Source organism: Oryctolagus cuniculus, chromosome 4, assembly GCF_964237555.1.
Source record: "Oryctolagus cuniculus chromosome 4, mOryCun1.1, whole genome shotgun sequence".
Lineage (NCBI taxonomy): Eukaryota > Metazoa > Chordata > Mammalia > Lagomorpha > Leporidae > Oryctolagus > Oryctolagus cuniculus.
In genome coordinates, this window is record NC_091435.1 from 147,851,989 (window position 1) to 147,867,421 (window position 15,433).

At 44.9% G+C, this 15,433-nt stretch overlaps 1 protein-coding gene across 2 annotated transcripts in view; it reads left to right on the top strand.

Moving 5' to 3' along the window:
• The first annotated feature begins 131 nt into the window (after nucleotides 1-131).
• ACAD11 (acyl-CoA dehydrogenase family member 11) overlaps nucleotides 132-15,433 on the top strand; it is a 98,996-nt gene continuing 83,694 nt past the window's right edge. The window contains exons 1-2 of one of the 2 annotated variants that reach the window (XM_070072812.1): nucleotides 132-261; nucleotides 13,553-13,652. Coding sequence is in view for 1 of the 2 variants with exons in the window: in XM_002716554.5 (XP_002716600.3) it covers nucleotides 458-606; nucleotides 13,553-13,652 (249 nt within the window). In the remaining variant the exon portion in view is untranslated. Of the gene's footprint in view, nucleotides 607-13,552; nucleotides 13,653-15,433 lie in introns of both variants that reach the window. The other variant, XM_002716554.5, reaches the window with a different exon arrangement.

The following is a 15,433-nucleotide window of genomic DNA, read 5'->3' on the forward strand; positions in this document are numbered from 1 at the left end:
GCAGGCCCCTGTTATCCGTGCCCTGGGCCAGCAGCCTGCGACTGGGCGCTGAGCTGGAGGCCGCGAAAACGCCAGGATCTGTTATTCCTGGGCTCGAGGCCCTGCCGGGCCCTTTTCTGAGACGGACCCCGTGGGTCTTCCGCCTGCCGGTGCGAGTGGGAGACACCTCTGCAGTGTTGCCCGTAGCGACTACAGGAGCTCTGGTTTCTTTAAAACAGAGATCGCTAACTCGTCTGGAAAATTTTAATTCGAATATACACGGTGCGTTTTCCACACTTCCAGACCTGAGCTCAAGCTCCCCCCGTTGCCTGGCAACGGGGTCGTGGGTGCGTGTTATAGGCTGAGCCAGGCCCCGCCTCCGATCGCGGCTGTAGCTCCGCCCACGGGGACTCGGCCGCTCTCTCAAAACCTAGGGTTCCGAGTCCCTCAGAGTACACTGCGCTGGCGACGAGCAGTCATGGAGGCTGGAGCCGCCCATGAGCCCGATACGGTCGAGGTGCTGCCTCAGCACCGGTTCGACCTCCAGTCCCTGGAGACCTACCTTAACCGGCACCTGCCTGGCTTCGGGGCCGAGCCCGCGGCCCCGCTGACCGTCACACAGTACAGGTATCCGCCGGCCGTGGGCTCCAGCGGAAATGAATCGGTGCTCCCTGCTCTCTCCTCGGGTCCTGGGTGGGCTCCTGGTTCCCCGCTCAGGACCTTGCCTTTCGCGCTGCGTGGCGGGGACAGCCGGCGTCCCAGTGTGCGAAGGGAGCCTGTTGAAGGCCGGGACGCCGGGCGTGGAGGGCTCCTTGAGGCGGCGGAGGCTGGCAGCTCTGGGCTGTGGATGCCCGCTCTGATCCTGTGTGCTGCTCTGATTCCCGGATCCTGAAGCCATGGGTTCCAGCTGTCCCGTTTGCTAGTTGAGTTGGATGAGGTGGTCCTGGGACTGCCGTTCCCCACTTGGAGCCTGGCTTCAGTCTGATCTTTTGGACTGAATAATGACATTTTAAAACTTAATTCTAAAAGCAGTATTTTCTTTAAACCCAGGGCTTTAGAGTCCTAACTTGCAGGAAACTGGAACTGAAGCTTACGATCTGGGAGTGTGAATATATTATATAAATTCTAAGAACAAATTTGCTAATTTGTAAGATCTGTCTTCTGTTTAGGCAGGAAGTGAAGTCCTGTGGGTGAAAGGTCATGCACCTTTCGTTAACACTGTATACTAGTGGCATTTTTATCACTAACGTTTATATTTTTTGCTGGTTTCAGTGAAGCTGGTAGTTAAAGGAGATGGCTAATAGAATGTTTTGGGGTGTAAAATTCAAAAGACCCAGTATCCCGGTAGATATGGAGGAATGAGAAAAAAGGTGGAATACAGGAAAGCTGAGCTTTCTGTGATAGAAGACCTGAATTGTAAACACTGCAGATCAAAGTTCACATTCCAACTATTCACCTGCTGTGGAATTTGAACAAGCTATCTTTTGAGCGTGAAGTTTTGCTTTGACAAAAAGGGGATAATAATGTCTTCTAGGATTATTGGAGATTTATCCAACTGAAAGATTCTCAATTCTGTACTAAGTCGAAGGTTAAATAAACCATAATTATGCTCAGTAAATGAAATTAGTCATGACTTCTTTTGGAAATGTTAATGTAAGCTTGATTGAATATATATGTGTATAACTGTGGGTCCCACAGAGAATACGCCTTTATTTCTAGGACACATGCAGAAGTTCTAAAAATTGACAACACATTAGGTCGCAGGAAAAGTCTCGAAAATTCTAACGTCAGTCATTGCAAAAGCAACATTTTTGAAACATAAATTCCAAAGGCTTAACAGAGTAACAGCTAACAAATACATGTTTAGAAATGAATTGATTCATGGATTAAAGAGCTGGTAAAATGCGCAACAATAACAGAATTTAGGGAACCCTGGCATCCCATATCAGAGCTCTGGTTTGAGTTCTGGCTGCTCTGATACTGTTCCAGCTTCCCGCTAATGTGCCTGGGAAGGCAGCAGAAAATGGCCCAAGTACTTGGGCCCCTGTGATCCATGTGGGAGACCAGAATGAAATTCCTCACTCCTGCCTACAGTCTGGCCCAGACCTAGCTGTCATGGTCATTCAGGGAGTGAACCAGCAGATGGAAGATCTCTCTTGTTCCCTCTCTGTTGCTCTGCCCTTCAAATGAATAAATATATAAATCTTGAAGTTTATCAAAGTTCAGTATACAAATCAACTGCATTTCTATACTTTAGCACCAAACAGTTAAAGTGTAATTTTCAAAAAGCTTCTATCAGAGACCTTGTTGAACAGTGGTTGGAGCTGCTACTTCTATCATACCAAACCCATATCTGAGTACCTGGGATCTAGTACCACTTATTCTGATTCGGATTCTACTAATGCTTCTGGGAAGCGTTGGATGATGGTCCAAAGTACTTGGGTCCTGCCACCCATATGGAAGACCCAGATAGAGTTCCTTGTTCTTGTCTTTGGCCTGGCCCAGCCCTGGCCATTGCAAGCATTTGGGGGGTAAACCAGTAAATGAAAGATCTCTGTCTCTCCCCTTCTCTCTCTCACTCTACCTTCCAAATAAATAACTGAGTAGATTTTTTTTTAAAAAAACCTACAATCAATAAGAATATCAAAAATAGAAATTATCTAAATATTAATAAAGGGTATACAAACCCTTTGTAATATAAAAAAAATGAAACTTTATTGGGCCCTTAAAAGGAAGTTTTAAAATTGACAGATGTCATGTTTGTGACTAGGAAAACTCAATATTTTACATTTTTCTTTTTCCTCCAGCTGATCTCTATATTCAGGGCAATGGTCATTAAAAGTCCAAGTTTTTATCTAATTTGAAACATTGCTTCCAAATTTTATGTACAAGAACAAAGGGCTAGGAAGAGCAGAAACACTCCTAACCAACAGCAAAGAGGGAACTTGCCATTAGGATGGCATGATTTTAGCACAAAGATAAGCCAACAGACCAGTGAAACAGAGAGTTTACAAGAAGACCCACGTGTTTGTAGAACTTTTTTTTTTTTTTTTTTTTTTTCAGGCAGAGTGGACAGTGAGAGAGAGAGACAGAGAGAAAGGTCTTCCTTTTTGCCGGTGGTTCACCCTCCAATGGCCGCCGCGGCTGGCGTGCTGCAGCTGGCGCACCGCGCTGATCCGAAGCCAGGAGCCAGGTGCTTCTCCTGGTCTCCCATGCGGGTGCAGGGCCCAAGCACTTGGGCCATCCTCCACTGAACTTCCGGGCCACAGCAGAGAGCTGGCCTGGAAGAGGGGCAACCGTGACAGAATCCGGTGCCCCGACTGGGACTAGAACCCGGTGTGCCGGCGCTGCTAGGCGGAGGATTAGCCTATTGAGCCGCGGCGCTGGCCTCTTGTAGAACTTTGATAGAATGCAGTGCTGGTGTTGAGAGTGAGGAACAGAAGGCCTTCCCAAGAAATATGGGCATGCTCGTTGTCCATATGAAAATAAGGAATTACTCTCTTCCTCACATAGTTCCATGGGGATAATAGACTTGAATGTTAAAGGCAAAACTGGAAGTGTTGGGAAGATAGGTAAGGTATTTTCTTTATGACTTGGAAATCGCAGAGGAAATTATTGATTTCATTAAAACAGTCCTTAAGGAAAGTGAAGAGACAATAGAAAAGTATTTTCAGTATATATCATGGATAAAATATTAATATCCAGACTATAAAGAGTTATGATAGCCCAACCAAAAAAATAATAAAAGAAATAATAATAATAATGATAAAAATAAGGGAAATCAGGTAGAATTTCATGCCACCATATATATTTTTTTAAATCAGAGAATATAAGGATGCACAAATAACAGACTCATATGGAGGTGTGAATTGGTATAGCCAGGATTGGAAAGTAACTTGGCACACTCTTGTAAAGATCAAGTTGGGAAGATATGTGTGCCCTGTGACTCAGCAATTCTATTCCAACATGTGTCTTCAGAAATTTTATTATACTGCAAAAACTTTATTATACTGTTTGTAATAGCAAAAGCACAGGACACAATGTTTGTCAACAGTAGAATGAATTAATGCATTATGGTAAAGTCATTTAGTGGAATACCATACAGCAGTGAAAATTATTCAGTTGCAGTATTGTACAACATGGAATCAAAACCAAGCACAAATGAGCATGTTGTTTAAGGAGAAAAAATTCAAGGGAATGATAAATACAAAATTAAGGACAGTGAGTTATTCTGAAGGACAGTACTCATAAGGGCTTCAGAGATGTAATTTTCTCAGGGTAGTCAGAATACTGGTATCTGTGATATTATTCCTGAGGCCTTACAAGTGTTTTAAATATTCTTTTATATCTATGCAAACTTTTTTTAAAATTTGTAAAAATCAAATCATTGGAAGAATAAGGTGTTTAGAATGCTACAATGAAAGCATTATAGGACAAAACTTGTGATGTGTAGTTGAGGTCCTAATATGTACTTGGCACTGTCCCAACCACTGAGGGTATAACCAGTAAGTCTTGCCTCTGGAACCTCCATTCTATTTAAAGAAGAGATAGTAAACAAAAACAATTTCTAAATGTTTACAGTGCAGTAGAAATTGATATATACTGAGGGGAAAAGAGAATAGCAAATGGGTATGGACAAGGTGGGGGCTTCACTGAGGTGTCACTCAGCAAAGGCTCAGGAGATGAGCATGTGAGAAGAGTGTTTCAGATGCATGACTGCCAAGGCCAAGGCCAAGGCCCTGAGGGTGAGAACCTAACATGTTGAGGAATACAGGCCAAAGTGTCTGAAATGGTGTAAGCAAAGACAGCAGGAGCACTGAGTTGAGATGGGGAGAGATTAGAGGTTTTTGAGCAGGGGAGGGAAGTGATTTGCCGTTTTAAAAAAACACAGTCTGCCAATGGTGTTGAGAGCTGATGGAAGACAGTAAAGACAGAACAAGACTAGCATATGACAGTGTTCAAGGAGAGAGGTCAGTGGCATGGGGCAGCATGGTAGAGGCCATAATTCTGGGTTGTACTAAAGGATTTACTAGTAGGCATGGAGTAAAAAAGGAAAGGAGACAAAGAATATTCCCTTTTTGCCATGGTAACTGGAAATATGGGGTTATCATGAAGGGAAAGAGTTGACTGGAGAAGAAAATTTAGAATGTTAAGTTTCTTGAGATGTGTTTCAGGCATCCAGGTGCTCATGAACCATAAGCAGTGGGATCTAAGAGTCTGGAGGTCAGACCAGAGATGTGGAGCAAACATAGAAGCTTAGGAATCATCAACACAGAGAAAATAGTTAAAGCCAGGGGATCAAAGCACTTACCCGTGCAGAGGAGGTTTAGAGACTGTCAAGGGCACCTCAATATTAAGAAGTTGGAAAATTAAGAGGAATCTATTGAGTATCCAGAGTGGTAATGGAAAATCATGGTTTGTGTGAATGAACTTAAAAGAGCAATTTTAGTTGGAAGATTGGAATGAAAGCTTGATTGAGATGGATTTCAGAGGGAAAGGGAAGAAAATTGGAGCAGGGAGCATAAGCAACTCGTGAGTTTTTCTACAGAGGGGAGTAGGAAGGCTTTGAGTGGAGAGGGGAGTAGGGTGAAGAGAAGGCTTTACCAAAATAACAGCCTGTTTGTGTACAGGTGAGTCAGTAATTAGAAGAGAGAATTTGTACAAGAGGGAGAGGGCAATGAAGTCCTAGAGAAGGCAAGAATAAGCTGGAGTCTAATTCACAGAGAAAGGGGTGTCCTCAGAAAGCAATGTGAACCTTGTTTTGTAGACTGGCCGGAGGGCAGAATGTGGGATGTGATTGGCTGCAGCAGATGTTGGGTGACTTTGTGGAGGTTCTCATCTGATCCTTTCTGTTTCCTTGATGTAATAGGAATCAGGTGATTAGCTGAGAGTTAAGTGGAAAAGGCATTAGAGTTTGAGAAGAGAGGAGAAGTTATGAAATTGTCATCCAAGGGCATATGAGAATGAATGACCTAAGCAAATATGATTGCCAAATGTGGTTCATGTTGAAGTTCAAGGTCATGGGTTTGAAGCAAAAAGTTATTTTAGTAGATCCCAGACCCTCTTTGATCCTTTTCTGTTGTTTCCATCCATACTCTGGTTGGTTGGCTTTTGCTTCCCAAGAGCCAGTGCCTGTGGCTCTTGTTTGGAGAACTGCCCTTGGGCTGCTGGAGCTTCCTCTGCCCTGACCTGTGTGGAGCCTGAGATGATTCGGGAGCAGGGACTCTCCACCGTCCTCGCTTCTGGAGTTGTGTGCCTCTCAGGTGTGACTGACACTGCAGTTATCCCCATGCCATACACCGGTTAGGTCAGACTGCAGGTACCCTCCAGGAATTCATCTTACGACTCTCTTCCCTGACCTGCTTCCCTCAATTCCTCACTAGTTTCCCGAGCAATCCTTTGCTAAGCCACTTTTTTTTTTTTTTTTTTTGACAGGCAGAGCTAGACAGAGAGAGAGAAAGAGACAGAGAGAAAGGTCTTCCTTTTCCGTTGGTTCACCCCCCAAGTGGCCGCTACGGCTGGCACGCTGCGCGGATCCGAAGCCAGGAGCCAGGTGCTTCCTCCTGGTCTCCCATTCAGGTGCAGGGCCCAAAGACCTGGGCCATCCTCCACTGCTTTCCCGGGCCACAGCAGAGAGCTGGACTGGAAGAGGAGCAACCGGGACAGAATCTGGCGCCCTGACCAGGACTAGAACCCGGGGTGCTGGCACCGCAGGTGGAGGATTAGCCTAGTGAGCCACGGTGCCGGTCTGCCATATTATATTTTTTTTCTCCCTCAGAATCTGCTTCTTGGCAGCCTAACTTAAAATGATCATGACTATTTCTCTTTCCCACTACATTCAGTTATATGAGTACAAGCTAAGAGTTGGGTTTAACCAGCATGGGGGTTTTGCCATGCAAATACCATGAAGTGAGAGAAGGGCCAGGGTGTTGAAAGTGCATTCAAGTTAGTGGTTCTGTAATTACCATCAAATTCAAGCTGGTTGACAAAGGACGTGGTGGCGAGAAGTGAGGTGAAGGGCTGCGTGGTCAATGGATGTAGGGGCTAGGATGGAAGGATTGTTGGAACTGAGGTTCCACAGGAGTGAGTAGAAAGGACATCGGAGATAGAAAGGCTTACAACCTAGGATCGTGCAGTGCATGGCTTGTTGACATTGATGAAGTGTACAGAATCATTCTTTGGATGAGTGACAGAGATAATGTCAAGGACTATATCACTGGAGGAGAAAAAGCCAAGATACTGATAGACCTGAATGTTAGAATGGAAATCTGTATGGATTTTGACATTATTAATAATTAATATAGCAGTCATGCTAATGAGAATAATAATCCATCAAGCTAAAATCCTCAGGGCATGAGAGGAATGATCCAGAAGATAGTAAGTGACTACAGTAAAAAAGGGTAGAGGGTAGCAGTCTCATGTCTGGAGATTCAAAGCTGGGGAAAGGGTTTAGACAGTAGGGAGAGCAGAGTATGGAAGGAACAGTGAATATCGTACTAGTGTATTTTCTATGGCTGTAACACAATGCCCGACTGAGTAATGTATGAAGGGAAGCTTTTTTAGTTACTCAGTTTATTTAGAAGTTTATTGGAGGGACTGGTGCTTTAATGGGTTAAGCTGTCACCTCTAGATCAGCTTCAGTTCAAGATTTCTCCACTTCTGGTCCAGCTCCCTGCTGATGTTTCTGGGAAAGCAGCAGAATATGGCCCAAGTGCTTGGGCCCCTGCCACCCATGTGGGAAACCTGAATAAAACTCCTGGATCCTGGCTTTGGCCTGGCTCAGCTCTGGTCATTGCTGCCATTTGGGAAGTGAACCAGCAGATGAAAGATCTCTCTCAATCTCTCTCTCTCTTCCTCTGCCCCCCCATCTCTCTCTATCTCCATCTCTCTCTGTAACTCTGCCTTTCAAATAAATAAATCTAAAAAAAAAGAAGTTTATTGGCGGTCTAAGAGTGTGTGACCCTATGGTATATGGCATCACTGTGGTGGAAGAACTTGAACGAGCAATCACACAGCAAGATGTTAAGTCAGGGAAGGATTCAAGGTCCAGGTTTGCTCTTTTATAACAACTTGCTGGGGCAGGTGCTGAGCAGTGGGTTCAGCTGCTGCTTGGCCACTGTTAGGGATGCCGGCATCCCATATTGGAGTGCTGGTTTGAGTCCCAATTTCTCTGCTTCTGATCCAGCTACCTGCTAATGCATCTGGGAAAACAGTGATCCAACTTGGGTCCCTGCCACTGACGTGGGAGACCCAGAATAGAGCTCCTGGCTCCTGGTTTCAGCCTGGCCCAGCCATGGCTGGTTGTGGGAATTTGGGAAATAAACCAGTGGATATAAGAGCTTTCTCTTTCTGTCTTTCCCTCTTTCTCTGTCACTCTGCCTTTCAAACAAATAAATGAATCTTAAAGAATAAAAACTTGCTCTTGTAAGAACTAATTGACTCCTTAAGACATCATTAATCCCTTCCGAGAGTGGTGTCCCAATGACCTAACCAACTTCCCCTGGGCCCCACCTCTTAATACTGCCATATGGGGAACCAATCTTCCAGAACATGAAACTTTGGGTGACAGACCACCTCCAAGCCTTAGCAAGTACCAAGAAGGACATGGTTTCCATCTCCAGACCCACTGGATGGCTGATGTATAGAAAGTATCTACTATTTAGGAGGCCTACAAGGGAACCAGGGTCCTCCAATATTGGTCCTCCAATTTCAATTTATAATCTGGGATATTTAGGTCCTAGTTTGAGCAAGAAGGTGAGAGTCTGTTCAGAGAAGATTTTGAAGGTATATGGGATTATGAAAGACCGTGAGTTCCAGGGGCACAGTGGAAGGGTGGCAGGACTTGGTGAAAGGGTGGGAGAACAAGAAAAAATAGGGAGTAGGCCAAGCCTTGTGGGAATTAGAATGTAGTAGACAAATTGCAATAGGAATCTGGAACTTCTTTATTTTTTTAAAAGATTTTACTTATTTATTTGAGAGTAGAGTTACAGACAGTGAGAGGGAGAGACAAAGGGCTTCCATCCACTGGATCACTCCCCAAATGGCCGCAATGCCCAGAGCTGAGCTGATCCAAAGCCAGAAGACAGGAGCTTCTTCTGGGTTTCCCATGTGGGTGCAGGGTTCCAAGGACTTGTGCCAATTTGCACTGCTTTTCCAGGCCATTGCAGAGAGCTGGATCAGAAGAGGAGCAGCCGGGACTCGAACTAGCACCCATATGGGATGCTGGCACAACAGGCAGAGGCTTAACCTACTGTGCCATGGTGCTGACCCCTGGAACTTTTTGTGTTGATGATACACATGGGGATAAAGAGCAAGTGAGACCAATTCTGGTGGTCTCTGGGCAGCAGGGCTGTGAGTGATAGGAAATGGGAAGGTATTCATGCCTGGGGAAGGGCAGGCTTAACACTAAGTGCCCTGGACTTTTTTTTTTTTTTTTAAGTGATGCTAATTTTAGAAAGTGCTTTGCTTTCTGACATGAGTCTCCGTTTTCACTTATTTACCATATGGATAATGGGTATGCTATTTTCACTGTAAGTAGTGTTGCCTGGAAATACAACTGGTGTGCCATGTTCACTAAGTTTCCGGAGTGACAAGGCTAGCAAATTAGTTCTCCTTGTCCACAGAAAAGGATTATTACCCTTTATTCACATCATGGTGGATAAGACTCAGACTCATGGCATCATCTGAATGAGTAGCTCCACCTGCATTTCCAAGCCTCAGAAACAAATCCCTGTAGGACCTTTTTCAGCAAAAGGAAATTGAAAAAAATATCATCCATCCTGATAACAACGACAGTTATGTTTACATCTGTCTTGGCAGCCATCTTGTCTTCTGTCTGTAGATAAATCTGGACTCTGTTCAGAGTCTACTGCCCTCCACTATCACCCCTTTCCTTTGGTGGTGAAGCCATTTGGGGAGCCATGACTATTCCAATCCTGTACAATAAGCTGTTCACACCAGGCAACCCCTGGCCCTCACCATCTACTCTGACAACCAGCTTGGTTTGTTCACTCAAGTCTATAGAATTGAGTGACCAATGATGAAGAACAGCAACCAGCTTGGCAAACTCGAACTCATGGATATCTGCACCATTCCACAGATTGAAATAAATTTTGACATCAATGCTAATAGCATCTCAAATGTGTTTGCTATAGATAGACATCAGGAAAAGAGAAGCTTCAAAGATGAATGACATTATTAGAATCATGCCAGGTAATTTTTTTCAGAAGAGAAGTTGAAACTTTAGTTTTTCAATGTTTGAGGTAAAATTAACATAGCGTAAAATTCACAATTTTAGCAATTTTAGTGTACAACTCAGTTGTTTCCCATATATTCATTATGTTGTGCAAACATCACCACTATCTAATTTCCAGCGACCCAAAAAGAAACCCTGTGCCATCCAATTCGGTCTTCCTACTGTCCTTTGGCAGCCATGTTCTGTCACTAGACATTTCATAGAAGTGAAGCCACCAGGTGTACCTTTTGTGTCTTCCTTCACTTAGTGTGTTTTCAAGTTTCATCCGTGCTGTAGCATGGATATACCATATTTTCACCTGCTGATGATCTTTTGGAGTTTTCTTAAAGTACTGGTCATTTTTTTTTAAAGACTTATTTATTTGAAAGGCAGAGAGAGAGAGAGAGAGAGAGGCCTTCCTTCCACTGGTTCATTCCCAAGATGGCCACAACAGCAGGAGCTATGCCGATCTGAAGCCAGGAGCCAGGAGCTTCTTCCAGGTCTCCCACACAGAGGCAGGGGCCCAAGGACTTGGGCCATATTCTACTGCTTTCCCAGGCTATAGCAGAGAGCTGGATCAGAATAGGAGCAGCTGGGACTTGAACCGGTGCCCATATGGGATGCCAGCACTGCAGGCAACGGCTTTATCCGCTAAGCCATGGTGCTGAACCCCCGAGTATTTGCTATTTTGTACTGCTGTGATACAAGTATTTATTTTGTGTAAACTTTATGTTTCCAGTATTCTTGGATATATACATACATATATAGGAGTGGACTTCCTGGGCCATATGGTAACTCTATTTTTAACAAGAAGCTTTTTTTTTTTTTCTGTTTCATCTGAGTCATTTACATCACGAAAAACCAGTGATTCCCATAAGACGTGAAATGCATCCAATCTTGGAACTGGGTAGCATTATAGTAAGTGAAATAAGCCAGGCATAGCAAGATACACACTACATGTTCTCAGTCATTTGTGGAGGCTAAAGGATTGGTTCCATGCAAGTGGGGAGTAGAACAGTGGTTACTGGAGGCTGGGAAGAGTTGGCAGGGATGGGAGAGGTCAGTTCACAGGCAGCATAACAGAGAAATGAGTTCTAGTGTTCTACAACACAGCAGGGGGACTGTGGTTCACAACAGCTCTACATTTTATGAAGAACTAGAAGAGAAGAATTTGAAGGTTCCCAACACAAAGAAATGATCATGTTTAAGGGCATGGAAATGCTAATGACTCTGATTTCATGATTACACATTGTGAATATGTATGGAATTATCACACTATACTCAACAGATATTTTCAATTAAAACTATTCTTGAATGCAGTCAATCAGACATTTGTCATTTAACAAATGTGCTCATAGGTTCATTGCTACTGGACCTTTTGCAGCCTCATGGACAAAATGTCTCATCTCAATGAAGATAGCGTAGCTCAAAGTGGTTCCATTCATTGACTATTGGCCATTATCTCCACTGTGCTATGCTAAAAGATGGCCACATAAGAATAGATGCTGTCAGGATCACTGCTCTTTTTTTTTTTCTAAAGAAAAGAAGAGATTTGTTTTATTTATTTAAAAGGCGAAGTGACAGGAAGAGAGAGTGAGAAATCTATCCACTGGTTCATTCCTCAAATGGTCTCAACATTTGGGCTGGGCCAGGCTGAAACTGGGAGCCCAGAACTCTGTCCCAGCCTCCTGCAGGGGACAGTGGCCAGCTTCCACTGCCCCCTGGCACCATAGCAGGGAACTGAGGGTCTGTGTTTTTTGATGTGATTGCTGGGGAAGGTCTGGCTTCTTGGATGAGGATGTAGAAGGTGGATGCTGGGGCTGGGGCTGCATGCACTCTGTGCTTACTCCTCTTTCCTGGTGGAGGTGCAGTCCTGAGAGAAACTTCACAGATCACCTGTTACCTCAGGAATTGATCCTTCCATGTGTCTAACCTAGGATCTGTCTTCTATACTGTTGAGCTGTTGGAAAGTTAAGTACTTCTTAAGTACTTAAGTATTGTAAATGAAGGAATGGTTTGAGAGTTTTGGTAGCTGGAGATGATATGCTTCATCCACGTGAGGATTTCTGCTCGCCTGGTGGGGAAAGCCCATGCCGCTGGATTTGATGCCACTTTGACCTCACGTCTCAGAACTGCTGCTGTAGAGAACTGCACTCAACTGCTGGCCTTGGTGATATGTATGGGGGAGGGGATAGGTTCCTTTTCTTAAAGATTTATTTCATTTATTTGAAAAGCAGAATTACATGGAGAGAAAGGGAGAGAGAGGGAGAAAGACACACACACACACACACACACACACACAGAGAGAGAGAGAGAGAGAGAGAGAATCTTCCACCAGCTGGTTCAAGTGGCCACAACAGCCAGGGCTGAGCCAGGCAGAAGCCAGGAGCTGGGAGCTTCATCCATGTGGGTGCAGGGACCCAAGCACTTGCAAGGGCCATCCTCTGCTGCTTTCCTCGGTGCATTAACAGGGAGCTGGATCATAAGTTGAGCAGCGGGTCTCATGTCAGCACCCATATGGGATGCTGGCACTGCAGGCAGTGGCTTAACTGTTAGAACACAACATTGGCCCCATGTGGGAGTTTCTCTGTGAGGGCAAATGAAGGAGCATAGCCCAGCTGTCCAGCAGCCATTAATTCATTTTCTGAATGATAACCCATAATTGCTTCTCCCAGACTTTATTTACCCAGGTCTAGGCATTGTTCCATGGAGAATTCTGGTCAAACTTGGATTTGCTGCCAGTGGGTGGGGCCATCTCTCCTCCCTTTGTGCTAGAGATTTGCTGCTCTTTGTCCAATATTACCCAAAAACCTGTTCTCTGAATGGCTGAGAGCAGCCCCCTTGGCTTCCGGTGTTGTGAGGGATTCATTTTCCTTTCCTGTTTATTCTAAAATTTCAGTAGGATTTTGAAAGGGAGGGAGGGAGGGAGGGAGAGAGAGAGAGAGAGAGAAAATGAGTGAGCAAAGGAGGGAAGGAAAAAGGGAGGGAAGGAGAAAGAGAGATCTTTCATCTACTGCTTCACTCCCCAAATGCAGGCAACAGCTGGGGCTTGGCCAGGCCGAAACCAGGGGCCTGAAATTCAGTCCACATCTCGCACATGGATGGATGGATGGCAGGGGCCTAACAACCTGAGCCGTCACTGCTGCCTCCCACTGTGCATGTTGGCAGGAGGCTGCAGTCAGGAGTGGAGCTGGGACTCCAATGCAGGCATTCTGATACAAGATACAGGTGTCCCAAGCAGTGGCTTGCTAGCTGCGCCAAATGTCAACACCCCCTACCACCCCCCCCCCCAAAAAACCTCACATCTTTAAAATTGACTTTTTCTTTTATTTCATCTAGATCAGGACAATCCAATCCAACCTTTTATCTCCAGAAGGGCTTACGGGCGTATGTACTCAGGAAGAAGCCACCAGGCTCCCTTCTCCCCAAGGCGCATAAGGTCTGGTATCCAAATGCACTGGTGAATTCTCTGCTGGGAACAAAATGCTTTCTCTACACACACACACTTTGGATTGCTCTAGAAGCTATTATATGATTACTAAATATTAGAAAACACATTTTATTTCTAACTGAAATTTCACTTGAATTGTCTTTTTTTTTTTTTGTCTTTGAAAAGGCTTTTGGTTGAAATCTAATTATCTTTAGGCTCTTAAACTTGAGCAGTCCCCAGCCCTCTTGTGGATTTTCTTTCTCCATTAATGATTGACAGCCAATGAATACTTCCTGTGATACTCAGTTTGCTTTCTTCTTGTCATGTTTTGTTACATATTTTAACTATACACCTAATAATAATAGTACTCATATCTACTCACTGCATTGTTTTATTGTATTTGCTGTGACAATCCTCTAATCTTTTGGTGATAAACAGAAAGATTGGAATAAGCATTTATAGTATCCTCTAAATATTAGACTTTGTGAGAACTGTAAAAGACTTACCAAAACTGAGTTTTGTCTGTTTTCAGAAGACAGATGTTTTCCATAGATTTTTAGAGAATAGGAGAACAGAAGTCAAAGTATTGGTTAATGCTGGAAACACTGTGTCTGCAGGGTTCCTGGGATTGTGTCTATCAGGTGCCTCCAAGGCCAGCTCTGGGGATGGGCCACTGGGGACAGGCTGTTGTGGAGTGGACTTAATAGCACAGTACCAGAAAATGCAGATTTGTGCTTTCTTAGTCCCAGAAACGTGAAGTGCGTTGGCTGCTTAAGATAAACAAGTTGGCTAGCCTTTACGAAACCTCAGCCTGGCATGGCTGGAGGACAGTGCCACTCAGGACCAGAGCTGTATGCCCAGTGAGAGCTCAGTCTGCTCCTCTTGTGGATGGCAGCCCAGCAGAGCACATCTGAGCCTCATGCAAGGCAGGGCCCAAGAACACCGCATGATCCAGAGTGCTTTGTTTCAACTCCCCCGATCGCTCCCAGTCTTCACTGCAAAAGCAGCACTCCTGCTCTGCCGTCGACCTTATTTCTTCCTAATCTCCTTGTCATTTCTCTCTTACCACCTACCACACGTTTCCCAGTACCAGGCTTGTTATAAACCCTCCATCCTACAGCCACTGGCACTGCTTCTCTGCTACAGTGGCATCAGCAGCGGCTGCTCTGCTCCCTGGTGTGACAGTGCTGTAGTGTTCCCCTCCTTAGCAGGGTCAGGCAGCACAGCCTGCTGGGCAAGGTGACTTTACCTGGGGTGAGTCATCCATGCTTGGTCTGCATCCCAGCTTGTGCCATAAGAGGTGTCCTCGGTCCTGGGTGACTGACTTGCACATCTGCCTGGTCAAGGAGGTCAGTTTGTGCTCAGTGTCTCATTTGGGCTCCTGCTTCAGTACCAGTGGACTTCTGTTTGCTCACTTCTCCAGTAGTCATCTTGAGCTCTCTGTGGCCCTGGTATCAGGAAGGATCCCCATTCTCTTGCCTTGGAAGTGCACACCTCCTTTGATCTCCATAAGGGGGGGGGGTCCTTCCTCTTTCCCACTCCCACCTGCTGCCTGCCCCATCTCTGGTTTGCCAAATGCAGAAGAATGCTGCAACAGACACTTGCCTGAGCCCTCTGGGAACACCAAGGAGTGATAGCAAGCCAGGAGCAGAGAACTGCTGAGAGTAAAGGAATATTGTGGCCCAGAACTATTGCTTTCACATTACCAGAGCCAGGATGAAGCCCCATACAGGAGCCCATTCTTTTAGCCTAATTAAATGATCATGTTGTTAGTGGTAGTATAATGTATG